Source organism: Coenobita brevimanus, chromosome 43 (assembly GCF_032717465.1).
Source record: "Coenobita brevimanus isolate Jiangsu-jjx chromosome 43, ASM3271746v2, whole genome shotgun sequence".
In the NCBI taxonomy this organism is placed as follows: Eukaryota; Metazoa; Arthropoda; class Malacostraca; order Decapoda; family Coenobitidae; genus Coenobita; species Coenobita brevimanus.
Window position 1 is genome coordinate 488,877 of NC_136996.1, and position 15,183 is coordinate 504,059.

The following is a 15,183-nucleotide window of genomic DNA, read 5'->3' on the forward strand; positions in this document are numbered from 1 at the left end:
ATATTATTAAATATAACAATGAACAATGTGATGACGCAATGGGTCAAAGAAGTGACACGGTTCCAAGGTAAGGACACATCAGCAAGACTAGATTTACTGTTTACCAGAGAACCCGATGTAATAGAATCCTTGAAATATCTATGTCCTATTGGAAAAAGTGATCATGTGGTCAATGAGTTCCAGATTATAACAGGGAATGTGAAGCCAAGAGACGAGCTTTATAGGCAGGGAAGATACAACTTTGGGAAAGCAAACGTTACAGGATTGAGAAAATTTGTTGAAAATGCAGATTGGAGAAAATTCTGAGGAAAAAGAGAGATACAGAGGAAGTGGAATATTTTTCTAGGCCTCTATAATTCGGGTTTGGAAAACTTTGTGCCAAAAGTAAGGGGAAAGAAAACAGGAAAATGGAGTGGTTTAATTGAAGGTGTATGATAGCAAAAAAAGAGAGAGATACACCATGGAACAACTGGAGAAAGAGAGGTAACAACAAAGCAAAGGAAGAATATAAAAGAACTAGAAATGAATACACAAGAATACATAGAAGGGAAAAAAGGAATTTTGAAAAAGGTATAAGAGACAAATGTAAGGATGAACCCAAACTGTTTTATAGATTTGTCAATGGCAAATTGAAACAAAAGGAAGGAATCACCAAACTGAAAGTAGGAGAGGTCTACAAAGATGTGGCAATGCAAGCAGAAATAATGAACAAATGTTTCCAATCAGTTTTCACTAATGAAAAGGAGTTTGTGGAAGGAGAGGGAGTGACTAGAAATGTAGTGATACAAGATATAAAAGTTGAAGTACAGGAAGTATATAAATTACTGGAAACTCAAGATGCAAGGAAAGCCCCAGGACCAGATGGAATCTCTAAATGGGTACTGATGGAATGTAGAGAAAAACTCATGGATAAGATTCACAGTTTAATTGTGTGTTCTCTGGAAGAGGGGAAAGTGCCTCAAGAATGGAAGAGGGTAAATGTGGTACCAATTTATAAGGGAGGAAACAGGGAAGAACCCTTGAATTATAGACCAGTGTCTATAACCAGCATGGTCGCAATATTGTGCGAAAGAATTCTGAAAGATAGATGGGTAAAATATCTGGAAGAGATGAATATTTTGGCTGATAGTCAGTTTGGATTCAGAAGTGGAAGGTCATGTGTCTCCAACTTGTTGAGTTTTTACTCAAGAGCGATTGACTTGCTTCAGGAGAGAGATGGTTGGGTGGATTGTGTGTATTTAGATTTGGAGAAGGCCTTCGGCAAGGTACCCCAAAAGAGACTAATGTGGAAACTAGAGCATATAGGAGGACTGAAGGGGAACCTCCTAGAATGGATGACAGACTTTTTGAGTGACAGACAAATGAGGACAGTAATACAGGCTAGGATGTCTGGATGGAGGGAAATAACAAGTGGAGTTCCAAAGGACTCGATGTTGGTGCCAGTAATGTTCCTGATTTACAAAAATGATATGGTAGATCGAGTGAACAGTTATGCAAGTCTGTTTGCTGATGATGCAAAGATCTTGAGGAAGGTAGAGGTTGAGGAGGATTGTAAAATGCTTAACAGGAGGATCTGGATAGGATACACGAATGGAGCCAGATGTGGAAAATGAAATTCAATGCAAAAAAAATGTAAAATTTTGGAAATGGGAAAAAGTAGCAAGAGGCCATCACTGAATTATCTGATGGGTAATGAACCATTCACAAAAGTGAGAGAAGAGAAAGATTTGAGAGTGCTGGTCCAGGAGAGTTTGTCACCTGAAAAACACATTAACAAGATAGTTAGAGAGACGTATAAACTCTTAACTAATATAAGAGTAGCTTTTCATTATATGGATGAGGAAATGATGAAGAAATTGATAGTGAAAATGATTCATCCCAGGTCAGAGTATGCAGCAGTAGTGTGGTCCCCACACAAAATGAAAGATATAAATAAGATTGAGAGAATACAAAGAACAGCAACCAAAATGGTCCCCAGTCTGGCAGATCTGTTGTATAGAGAGAGGCTGGAAAAGCTGGATTTGCCTTCCTTAGAAGAAAGAAGAATGAGAGGCGACATGATTGCAGTGTTAAGGACAATGATGGGAGTAGATAAAATTGACAAAGAAGATCTGTTTTTATGGGGATAAGAGAGTAATAAGAGGACACGGAATGAAACTGAAGATGCCAAGCTGCTTGAAAGATATTAAGAAATATAGTTTTCCTTATAGATGTATAGACCTGTGGAATAGCCTGGACAAAGAGATCGTCCAGTCTAAAAACTTAAACAAGTTTAAGGCTAAATTTGACTTTTTGAGGAACAGAGATGGAACCCCACGAGCGTAACTCATTTCCTGTATATCACAATTATGTAAATTAGGTAAATACACTGGTGTTAACAATAACAACAACAACAACAACAACCAGAAGACATAATACATTTTTTTTTTGTGTGTGTGTGTCCGACTCTGGGCATAGGCTTCACAGCCTCCTATCAAGGCCCAGTAGTTCTCCTATATACCCTACACCTCTCTACATATCACCACTTCAGCGCTAACACCCACCGTCCATATTGAATACATGCTAGGGCTGTCTCATACAGGACTGGTGTACTGGTATTAGCGGGGGTACTTTTATGACATGTCGGCGGGTCATCTGGTAGATCAGGAAAGTCTGCTTTTATGAATTTCAAATCCTTAAACTGTTCCCTGCCCCAGCCAGGATTCGAACCTGGGTCCATCAGGACTGCAGGCCGCCTCTCTACCGATTCAGCCACTGCCTCCCCTGTCTGTGTCATCTGCAGATGATTTTATGCTGCTTAGGAGACTGAAGGAGTTTGATGGAATATGAAAGGGAATTCCTGTACCTTTTAAAAATAACCATCTAAGAGTATCAATAATAGTAACTTTTAAAAAATTCATGGTGAAATGCTAATTACTGTATTCAAAGGAGTGCATGACCATAAAAGTACAAAACTACATGAGATCCCTGACATCAATTTATTTAGAAGGAGAAACGATTCACCTGTGTGTCACTTCACCATAGTCTATGGATGGCACACTAAATTTTAAGTCTTTTAATAGCTATGGTATATGATAGGCCCTCATTTTTCACAGGTTATGTATCTAGATTGCTTTCCACATATCAAAACTGCATAACTGTAGCATAAGAACCATTGCTGTTGGGCTAAAGTGTTCTCAAAATCTCAGGTGATGTGGCCACCACCCTTCTCTCACAACGCACAAACAATCCACTCTAAACCAATGTAATACAGCACCTCACGTCACAATGTAATGGCATCATGCACCACACTTACACAACAATAACAAACCTTCAACATAGCCTCAACAAAATATATTTGGTCTTTGGGTAATTCATTTTGTTAAAGGATTCACCTAAACAAGTGACACACACACCCAACTCCGGAACACCCTGTAGTTTCCTGCAATAAAATCAATTGATGTAACATTAATTTCTAACTTCAAAACTCCATGAAGAATCATAAGCAACTTTAAATGAAGAAAAGTAATTACCAGTAATTTACCAGCAACTTAAATATGAAGACTTTATGATAGCAGTAACAGCAGCAGTTAGTTGTTGCAACCCCATGCTTATCTGGGCCTAAACCCAGTGTGAGATTATGCTAAGGGACTGTCTATCCTGTGATTGTGAAATGTATGAAAAACAACTTTAACTGGGGAATAACTTGGTATATGATATTTACCAAATGTGCCAGCCAGTGCAGGTCACCAGACAGGAGATACTGGTCATTATACCACGTGCCAAAGATGTCATAAGGCTTGTTCAATACACGGCACTGAAGTTGGAAGTCTCCTGAGGTTAAAGCAACAAGTGTTAATTAAATGTCCTGTAATCTGGCATGCTCAGGACCAGGCTATGCTGGACTACTGGATATTATATGAGGCGCTGAGTTCATTACCGGGCTAAGCGCCAAAATGGCCGCCAAACACCTACACACACCAACAAGTAGCTAAATCATCCCTCTATACGTTGGAAGTAAAAAAAAAAAGTGCTAAGAAACAACCAACAAAGGTGTTAAAATCCTGGTTAAGCAGACATGTGTGCTGCGCCATCGTGCCACACAGCAAAAAAAACAGTCTGGTTCCGCACTAGTGTTCAAGGCGGGCAACTAGGTCCAGAATTCTGCCAAATGTATGGTCGCTTTTCCTATGAGTTCAGCCTTTCCTATGTTCCTTATGTCGACTCCCCGTGGTGTTGAAGCGAATGTGAGAGCATTACCAGGCTATATCCCAGCCCCTTTCCTTATCCCCCTTGAAGCTGGCCAATCAGATAGTCGGGTTGCACTGCAGCTAGCCAATAAGTTGACACCTGACACTACTCCCACCAGCAGCTGTAGTGCATAGTAACTTGCTGCTTTCTCATTAATATTATAATATTTTTTAACCATTATTACTATTATTATTATTGTCGTTGTGTTTATGAAGTTACTGGTACTCGTCGTCTTTTTTTTTTTTTTTTATTCAGGTTACGGGTTCATTTTTTTATCATTCAGGTTACAAGGGTTTTCTAATAATGTCCTCATACATTGAACGCTGCCAACGGCCATACCACGTTGAGTACACCGCTTCCCGTCCGATCAGCGAAGTTAAGCAACGTTGGGTCTGGTTAGTACTTGGATGGGTGACCGCCTGGGAACACCAGATGCTGTTGGCATCCCTACGTCAAGTGGGGTTGGTGGAGGATTAGTGCCCCTCCTTGTAAAACAACTCTAAGCCCTTGGCCACCCTGTCTGGGATACATGGCGTCTGGCGATGAATGAATGAATGAACATTGAATGCTGTCTTACTTTTATATTATTATCAGCAATATAATAATTTATTATGTTTTTTTTTTTTTTGTGATGTGGTTCGTGTTTATTGGTGGTTAAAAACTCCGAGAAAAACACGCACAAAGTTTCTGACCTTTCAACTGCTATTATTGTGAAAATAATAATACTTATGTCATAGAACTTTGATTTTATTCCACAGTATGACACTCCTGGGACATTATGCTAATATATTACTGACATCTTATGATGTATTTCTGTAGTTATTAGTAGGATAAAAATATTTTCTTGGCCGATCAGTCCAGCAGTGGGGGGCAAAATTTTACTTCTTCACATGATATCATCATGATTAATGACAGATAGTGCAAAACAGAGGTTATTGCAATAAAGAAAATACCATAAGCTACATTTAAAAAAACACACATCAAAATAACACAAGCGATTACCAAGATATCAAAGTTTTAAAGTCGCCTGACTCTAAATGCATTTTCTGGCGTTTTGTACTTTTGGCGCTTAGCCTGGTAATGAACTCAGTGCTTCATATATCACTGGGATACAGGGTTGCATTCTACATGGTGTTGGTGATCTCCTAACACCTCTTCCTTAGTGGTTTATTCAGCACCTTACACATCATTATCTTGTATGGTATTGACAAAAACACTGAAATAAATTCATAAAAGTAACATGCAAGGATATATTATGGTGTACCAATAAATAATATGCAATATTAATTGTGAAGGACGAGATGCTACAAACTTTCCTATGCACTTTGAATGCAGACCACCGATTCTGTGACAAAAGTTTGCCTACTATTTCACTTCTTCTATTGCTCGCTTCCTACTGCTAACTAATATTCCAATGCCAAGAAAGGCCTAGCATGGTTCTGTGCCCATAAATACAGTCAAGTATTTAATCTTGGCTCTACTTGTCACTTTCCTCTGCTGACTAACATTTCTGAACTGATTGAGACTTAGTGAGTTTCTTGGCCCAAAGACTATTTCCTCTGATGTGATGCAGGAGGAAAGTGACAGGCACGTTATACAGTAAAAGTGGAGTAGCTAGAACAGTAGGTCAAATTTTGTCCCTGACCGTACCTTAATCTCTACAAATATTACTGAACTTAGATCTTTAAGTGATAAAAACCTGTGCTTTTGGACCTCAGTTCTCTTGGAATTCAGGGCTTTCTGACAGGGCAATGGATATGAACATGGTAGTTTGGGGAATACATCTGAACAGGGTAAAATCTATAAGATCGAACACATTTACTCACTACCATATGTGAAAGCATAAGGGTGCATAGGAACAGCAATGATACTGCTTCTACCCACCCTTGTGCTTTCGTTCTTACTACAATTACATCATCATCATCATCCAGACCTCCCTTCCCACCCAAGGGGAAGGTGAGGAGTAGCAATGTCCAGACAGCACAAACTTGCCCAATCCAAACAGGCCACTTTTTGTATAATGAGCATAATATTTATTGCACTGAAATGCTGTACTGTACTATATGGGACATCAGAGGAAAGAAATAATAAGAGGAAAGGGTTTAATCTCAGCAACACAAAAAAATTACAAAGCAGTACAGCATTATACAGTATTCTCTTACTTTCTAGGTTAAAGACCGCTATTTCCCCTGAAGTGCTGTTATATGTGCCAAAATGAACGCCTGAAACCAATAAGAGGGTGTCGGAACTGTTGAACTGCGAGAACTGGGTGTATTTCCACGAGTGTATTTTCATATCCTTGTAATACTTCACCTCGGCTGGGTACGTACTGTTCCATACCTGGGGGAAAAAAAATTGCAACTATCATGTTATATTAGTTATATCTATCTATTACCTGATGCCTTAATCTCAGAGGGGGATGGCCACAAACAAAATGTCTTTATGTATCTTACCTTCCATCAGGCTGCCCTTCCTCCAACTAGTACCACCCTCATTCATATGCCTCTCCTCTCCATCTCCCCATCTCATCCTCAAGCTTTTCCTTCCCATCTCCTCCACCTCACACATACACTCTCACAGTCAGTCTCTCATTCTCCATTCTCTCCACATGGCCAAATCATCTCAGGGTTCTTCTAACACATCTCTGTATTTATCATCACCTTTATCCCAACATTTTTTCCCACCTAACGAAAGTGCGAGATTGTGTCCACAAGCAAGAGAAGAGAAGACATCATGGAAGGAGTACTAATCAACATGCTTCCCCAACTAAGTAAACCACACACTGTTTCACTCATCAATCAAGCCCACAGAACCCTGACACTTACACTGCTATACCCTTATTTGTAGGAGGCAGTAAACATGTGGTCCTGGTGGGATAATGATACATGAAAAACTTGGCTGTCATTATTGCAAACTTGGTTTATCATCATTATTATCACTATCATCATTATCATCCCAACTAATTTTTTTTATTCCACCTAAGAAAGAGGTGAGGTTGAGTCCACAAAACAATGAAAGAAAATAACACAAAAGAGGGAGACCTAATGAAAGAAGGAAAGAAGAAGCACATACGAGGATGACCAACCAAACAAATTACGGGGCAGAACTATCAACACAAAATAAGAGGAAGACCTATCAAAACATGGTAAATGCAAGAACTATCACCGCCATGCCTAGCGCACTTACAATAATATATCCATCTTTGGATGAGGTGGCGAACATGTGTCCCTGGTGTGAAAATGAGACATGGAGAACTTGGTGGTTATGTTCACAGATCTCCTCGGTCTCCACCACTGGGGTGCCCTCCACTAAACGTCGGTACTCACACCGCCATGACGTCCGCCCTGGATGGGATTCACTTACTATAGTTCATTTACCTTAACTTGGACAAGATTTTCATCTTTTAGCTGTTTATGTTACATGGCTCAGTGGTAAGGAAAGATATAGAATGCTCTGGCTCTACATACTATCCATAGCTCTTCTTCATGACGTGCATAAAAGTACTCAATTAATGCCAGTGTGCCACAAGGATCAGTTCTGCATCCAATACTATTCCTAATTCATACTAATGATCTATTATCTGTCACCCATAATCCCATCCATTCACATACAGATGACTCAACACTTCACACTTCATTTACACTTAAACACACATTCTCAAAGTCTGATATCTCTAACTCACAACTCAGTACAGCCATCTCCATAAACCGTGACTTATCTAAGATCACTGAATGGGGACAAAATAACCTTGTCTCACTGAATGCTAGTAAAACCAAATATATACAATTTATTAACAGACAGATATTGCCAGATTCCTATATTACCTTCAATGCTACTAATATTCCTACAGTATATCTAAAAGTATTGAAATTCTCAGTGTTTCACTTAACAATGCTCTCAGCTGGACCTCTCTTGTCAGATCGCTTGCTAAAACCACCCCAAAGAAACTTGGATTATTATACTGTACAGAGTCTGTAACTTCTTCACTGACAAGCAGTTACCTATAATTTATAAGTGTTATGTGCACTCTCAGCTGGAAAATTGCTCACCCTAGTGGAATGGATATGGAAAGGCTGCACTAATACAACTGGGCAAAATTCAAAGCAAAGCTGTTAGAATTATTACTGACCCTGCTATTACTGTACAAATAAACTACCTCTCCTACAAGTAAGAAAGAATGTTGCCTCCCTTGCATTATTTTACAGACATTTTTATGGCAAATGCTCAGACAAAGTTGCATCCACTGTGCCACCTCTCCACGCGTTCTTCTGTGCTACACGGGCATCTAGTAGTGCTCATGACTGGAATGTCACACAGCCATACTGCAGAACTTCTGTCAATCAGAATTCTTTTATTCCCTGAACTGCATCTCTTTGGAACTCACCCAGAGTTGTTTCCTCCCAGACTTCAACCTACAGGTGTTCAAGTCCAATCGTTACAGATTTTTTATGAATGGAGGATGCCACTAATCTGGTGTATGGTTAATTTTTTTTTTTTTTTTAATTCATTTGTTTCTCCTTTCTCTATTGTTATTAAAAAAAAAATTTAGTGTTAAGTTCTTGTTACAGCTCAGAATTCATGATGGAGAGATGTCAATTTTACAGCAATTTAAAGTGAACCATGGAGGTTCTTTGTTATAGTACTGGTTTCACTCAGAATACATGACAGAGAGATGACAATTTTACACTTACTTAAAGAGTATAGCAGCCAAAGAGACTCACTACTGCCTCAAAACTAGGGCTCATCATTTTTTGTGCCACTATGACCATATTCAAGTTGTGGGAGTGGCACATTTGTCAGGTAGCTATCAAGTGACAGACTCTAACAGTGTCTTCTTCCTACCTGGCATAATTGGTACAGATGGGTCTACTTGAAAGTCTCTATAGAAAAAGTGACGCCAGAGGAATTCATCATATGATACTCTGTGCCAGCTCCTGAAAAGAGATACCATACAGTACAAGTACATGATACTGAAACACTACTAAATAAACACAATTGTTGTTGTTGTTGTGACTCCAGACTCTGCTGAACATGAACCTGGTGGACTGCAGGCTGAAGCTGCCATTCTGCTCCGTAATGTAGGAGACAGGGAAGGAGCTAAGCAACATCTCTTTAACTGGTCATATCAGTGCAGAACCAGGGATACTGGAAAATAGCTGTTTAAGTATATAGTAATGAGCTGGAGAGGAATGCATTCACATGGTGGCACCAATATACCTGGACAGTTCTCCTGCCTGGTTATACAGACATACCTCAACTCCCTCCCAATCCCCTCAAAGTAAGATGGTGGACTGTAAGAGAAGGGCAACTTCAAGTTGCATTCCACAGGGTTCACACATCAGATGAACCTGGAGCCAGAACAATAACAAGGCAACAGCAGAACGTTAAATGGGTTTTGTTTTTTTAATTTACTGCAGACTTAACTGCAAAAAAGGACAATAACCCTTTCATGGTTTGTACAACTTTTGTGCAGTACTCTATTCCAGGTAACACCATATGACATTATTAAAGAGTGAACACTGGTGCCTGGGAGAGTGAATAATATTATCAATAACCCTCTCATAGTCAGGAGACCTCTATTATTATTTTTCAACAAACCAAGGATGAATCTGAGAGTGGATCACAGGAACCTGATAGAATTAAACAAGCCAACGTATATATAGTATAAATGGGAACTTACTAAACTGCATCTTTAAGATACTTTTATTCCTTGATGATCGTTAGGACTACTTTAATTTTTCTAAGCTACAGTACTGAACACATCATGGAGTCCTGGCATACAATCATCCCTCATTTTTTGTAGTTTTAATATTGCTGGTTTCAGGTATTCATGAATGAGTAACTAATCACAAAGAACACTAGTTTAAGGTCTATTTTGGGATGATTCAACACAGTTTGATGTGATATAATCTGAAAACATACTTTAAACAAGTATATACTGTCTGAGGATGTGCACTACTAAGGGCTTTAAGGAAATAACATGGTTAAATTATGGCTGTGGCGACCCTTTTAGATGAGTTTTCATTATTTACAGATTTTCTGCTTTTCATGGGAGTGTCTGTTCCCCAACACATGCAAAAAAAAAGCAAGGGATGACTGTACAGTATGTCTATGATACTAACAATTCCTTGAGGATGGATGGGACTAGTTTATGCTGGCTGTTGAAAAATTATGAAATGTTAGCATACTGGTAACCTAGCATCAATATACTGTACATTGCATGTGAAAAGCATGTTAAGAATAAACTAAGAAAGAGGTGCTACAAAGTCTTCTTCGCTATCTAGAATATGGCCCAATATCTACCTGCATACAAGCCCCACATCTGGCATTTCATTGTACTCCAGGTAGGTAAAGATTTGAAGCAGGAGGCTGTCTGGCAGCAGAGTCCAGTCTGGCTGGCTGCCATCCATCATAATACCACCTCACTTATATATCTGCAAAGAAAGGTGACAAATACACAAATGTATGGACTCTCTCTCTCATGCATGACTAGATCTGTTTCTCCCCACATCTTTATTTCAAAATTCACAGACAGCTAAGTTTTGTGTTTAACTAGGGGCTTTCTTGGTCAAGGCATATGACACAGAACTTACACACTATATAAGAACAAGCTTTAAAATTACAATACATGAAAGAAAAACATTTTCACAAACTTTCTCTTGCCACAATATCAGTTGCAGTAATCCTACCAATACAGGCATGCCCCACTATATGATACCCCTTTATGTAATACCTCGCCTTAACAATGTAAAAAATTAAAACCCTTCCCCGCCTACTGTTGGCAAGTTCCCGGTTATCCAATGGGTTGTTTTGAATCACGAGCGCCAGGCAGGCTGCTGTGCCCAGCAATATGGCCGACGTTGTTTACATGCATAGATCCAATTGCGCATCACTCAAGTGACACATCTATCGCTGCCGTCTCGTGGCATGGGGGCCCACACTCACCATCATTCTTTCTCCAAGTGCCAGTTGTTGCATGAACACCTCCCTTAAGCTTGCCTCATTGTGTTACATCACCATCTAGCACTGCAACATATCACTGTTGCATGCAACTGTGTTCCTGCAGTGCTAGTGATCACTGGAGTGTGATTTACTATTATTCTGAGTGATTTATTGTGTTATTTTTTGGCTAAATAAGGCGATCACATCTAGTAGGGGTGCTGCAGGTGGTGGTGCTAACCATGGTTCAAAGCATGCATCTGAAAATGCTGGTGGTGATGAAAAGGCTAAGCGGCAATGTAAAAGCGTATCCACAGAGTGAAGCTGGATATTCTGAGGTGTCATGATCAAGGCCAGGGCACGTGTGCTATTGCCTCCACTCTCCACCTCAGATACTATTTCTGGTTTTAGTAGTTACAAACTGTTTCTAGGCTTAGTTTAGCATATTTTAAAGCTATCTGGGAGTTTAGGTGGGCTAGAAATTTGTTCTTTAACTCATCTGGCAGGGTTTTGGACTTGGTTGGGGGGGGGGGATCTCAAAGCTCCCGAATGCATCCCTGTATATACTGTACAGTATGTACTTTCTTTGTTATAATGTTCCCGTTTAACGATACCCTGGCTCAACGATGGGTTTTCCCAAATGCATCTCATTGTTATAACTGGGATGGCCTGTACTAAAATCATAAAGTGTTTGCATGCTGCAATACTTATAACACTTTCACTATGGCTGTTAGATATTGCCAAAAGCTTTTTGATAAATGTCTCAACTACATGTCATCTGGTGCTGAACAGGGACACTTTGATGCAATGGCACCAATATATCAAGGTTATGCTAATGTTGCTTGACTCCATTCCTATCACCCAAACTGGGAAGGCGGACTGCAGGAAATGGGTAACTTCAACATGTAGTCCATTGTGAATAGGTCTGATGAGACTGAGGTCATGTCACAACACCAAAAAAACATAAGGGAGGTATTGCAAGATAACTCACAGGACTGGCACAAGGTGACTGGATGTTGGTAATGTGGCAGCTTGGATCTCTCTGCCTAAGTGACTGACACTCCTGGACTGCCGGTGATGACACTGAGGTTGCTCCCATGTGTGCTGAAACAGGTACAGTATACATGTAGTCAATTCATGTAGCCATCATTCATCATCCTATTCCTTTTCTGCCCTCTCAGGAGTACAGGGGCCATGCTACAAAGTCCCAACATTTAAAGCAAGGATGACCAGCTATGCCTACCCCTGAGTGGCAATATGTGAGCAATAAAACAATGCCATCCTTCAGACCTAAACCCTTACAGGCACCATGCAGTAGAAGCACCTTAACCCATACGGCCATCAGGTGTATTTGGTTATACAATATGGTTACCACTCAATGTACTGTACTACTGTATTAGGTTTCATGGGATGCAGGTTTGGAATACTGCAGGGCGAGGTTGCTTGCCTGTGACTGGTGGGTCTGCTCTGCCAGACAGACTGGGGTTAATCAACAAGTTAACAACACTCTACCAAGGCTCACACTCTTTCACACCTGTTCATTCTCCCTCATTCTAGCTCCATCATGTTTAAGAGTCGTATATATATACAATATATATATATATATATATATATATATATGTCCCGCTTTTAGCTCCTGTAAATCTGGTCACTTTATCAATAAAGTTTAAACATTTCACCACAGCCGTGTCTAAAAACACTGCAAGGTGCTTACTGGGATGATCATAAGTTGAGAATGAGATTTTATCAACAGTACAACTTACAATAGACAGATAGATAGATAGATAGATAGACAACTTACAAAAATCTGTTGTAGTAGCCAACTTAGAAAAAAAAAAAAATATAGAGTTCTGGAGTTGACAAATCAAGATCATATATACATTAAATTACAACGCCAAACTTAACATGCTGCCTCCATTTCTGGAATAAAAGCATCTGACTACACACAGACAGATATTTTTTCAGAACAACACTGGCCTATGGATTGTTAAATCAGGTTAGGATAGTCTAGTTCTGCATTAACCAAATTTATCTCATACAAGAAACAACCTAACCTAATCTAAAATAACATTCTGGCAAACCTAACCTAAACTATCTATCTATCTATTGCTAGACGCCTCAATCCCGTTTGGGGTGGCCACAAACAAATCGCCTCCAAGTCGCCCTGTCCCCCACCATTTCACTGCCCTGCTCCCAACTCACACCCCCCTCTCTCATATACCTCTCCACCCCATCCCTCCATCTCATCCTCGGCCTCCCCCTCCCTCTTCCCCCTTCCACCTCACTCACATACACTCTCTTCGTCAGTCTTTCACCCTCCATCCTCTCCACATGGCCTAACCACCTCAGTGTGTTCCTCATAACGCTTCCTATCACATCCACATCCACACCACAACGCTCCTTTATATCCTCATTCGTCAGCCTGTCTCTCCATGTGACTCCACAGGCTCCTCTTAACCAAAAATAACATTCTAGCAAGCCTAACCCAAACCTTAACAACCAAAAATAACATACAAGAAAACCAAAATTTAAACATTCTACGTGGTAAACCTAACCTAACCCATCTTAACCTAACCTGTTGTTCTGATTAAAAAAAAAAAAAATCATTACAAGCTTGAAATTTGGGCTAAATGAGTGTTTTCTTTAAGTCTTTCGAGAGAAATGAAATCAAGGCATGGGAATTTAGGCTATACACAGACAAATTACATATAAAATTAACTTCGCATAGGACAGAGGTACTTAAGTCCATGGCTTTGATCCATATATGATTGTACAGTACAGTGGGATCTATGACAGTATACATCCTTGGCTATAAAAAAAAAAAATGAAGTTTTAAATGTCCGGTGAGGCTACACTGTCAGAAGTAAACAAAGAAATTAAATACCTGTCCCTTTAAAATTCCGAGACCTCTTTGGAGCCCAAGTCAGATATGTTGTTTACGTCAGGGAATTAAACTTGGCCACTACCTTATAAGAAAACAATACAAAAATAACAAAAGTGGTAATGATACAAGTTAATTTAAATATCGTAATGCAGCATAGTGGTATTTATATCAATCTGTAGGTAATTAAAGTGCAACATATGAATAATGACAAATATCCGAAACATCACCAAAAGTGAAACTGGAGATGTACAATGATGTTTAAAAAATGGGCATTGTAAATAGTGAAATGCCAAGAGATTTTCGGAAAATAAAACAATGTTATTTTGAGGGTCGAAGCCGAGGATGGATACTTGGAGACATTGCCCAGCTGACGAGGAATGGCGAGAGATTTAAATCCCCTAGGAGGAATGGCCAGAGATTTCTGATGAGGAGTAATAAGTATCATTAAGCTGCTCAGGAGAAATGGGCAGAAATTTGCATAAAATTAAGAGCAGGCATTTCACTGGGGATTGGGGCGGAAGGAGTTTACCCTGAAAATACTCGAAGGTGCACATGTAATAGTAAGCTACGCGAATGAATATACAGAAAATAATTTAAGTAATTATTTTCTTAGAATCCCATGTTCAGAGCTGTGTTGATATTAGTGAGTACAGTACTATGTTTTAGAACAAACCGAAAACAATTAAATTAGTTTACCATCACACAAAGGAGCATCTATCTTCAGCCAGCCGCCATAATCCCGCAAGGGGTGGTCATTTGTCTTTGAGATTACGGGGAAGGGCACTAACCATTCCGCCAGCCCACTTGTTGACACGTGGGTGTGGGTTGGTTATATGGTTACCACCCAGCGTTGTAAATGGTCTCCCGACTTACAGGAAACCATTAGGCTTGTCGCTCAATGTAAAGCCACCTGAAAAGGAAATAAGAGTAAGAAGTGACAGGAAAGATGAGAGAAGTAGGAAGAGAGGAGGGCAGACAATAAAAGAATGATTAAGGTGAAGTAAGTAGGCAGCACGCACACAGCATGAAGTGAGAATACTTTCTTAAAAATCGAGGAGTCTATCTCTTAACATAATTCCTTTTGAAGGAATCAGTAAACCATTGGTGGCGACCATCATCCACTCACTCGA

At 39.7% G+C, this 15,183-nt stretch overlaps 1 protein-coding gene and 1 non-coding gene across 2 annotated transcripts in view; one reads left to right on the top strand and one right to left on the bottom strand.

Moving 5' to 3' along the window:
* The window catches only part of Fbw5 (F-box and WD repeat domain containing 5), a 33,812-nt gene extending 19,705 nt beyond the window's left edge, over nt 1–14,107 (bottom strand). Inside the window, exons 1-7 of the mRNA XM_080270800.1 lie at nt 14,054–14,107; nt 12,161–12,273; nt 10,534–10,664; nt 9,073–9,164; nt 7,417–7,574; nt 6,393–6,570; nt 3,704–3,813 (exon numbers count right to left, since the gene is read on the bottom strand). Coding sequence (XP_080126926.1) covers nt 3,704–3,813; nt 6,393–6,570; nt 7,417–7,574; nt 9,073–9,164; nt 10,534–10,643 — 648 coding nt within the window. The 5' untranslated portion in view covers nt 10,644–10,664; nt 12,161–12,273; nt 14,054–14,107. The remainder of the gene's footprint in view (nt 1–3,703; nt 3,814–6,392; nt 6,571–7,416; nt 7,575–9,072; nt 9,165–10,533; nt 10,665–12,160; nt 12,274–14,053) is intronic.
* On the top strand, nt 4,556–4,674 carry LOC145397912 (5S ribosomal RNA). Its single transcript, XR_013897048.1, has one exon. It is a non-coding gene; the product is annotated as a 5S ribosomal RNA (ribosomal RNA).
* Nucleotides 14,108–15,183: the final 1,076 nt, after the last annotated feature.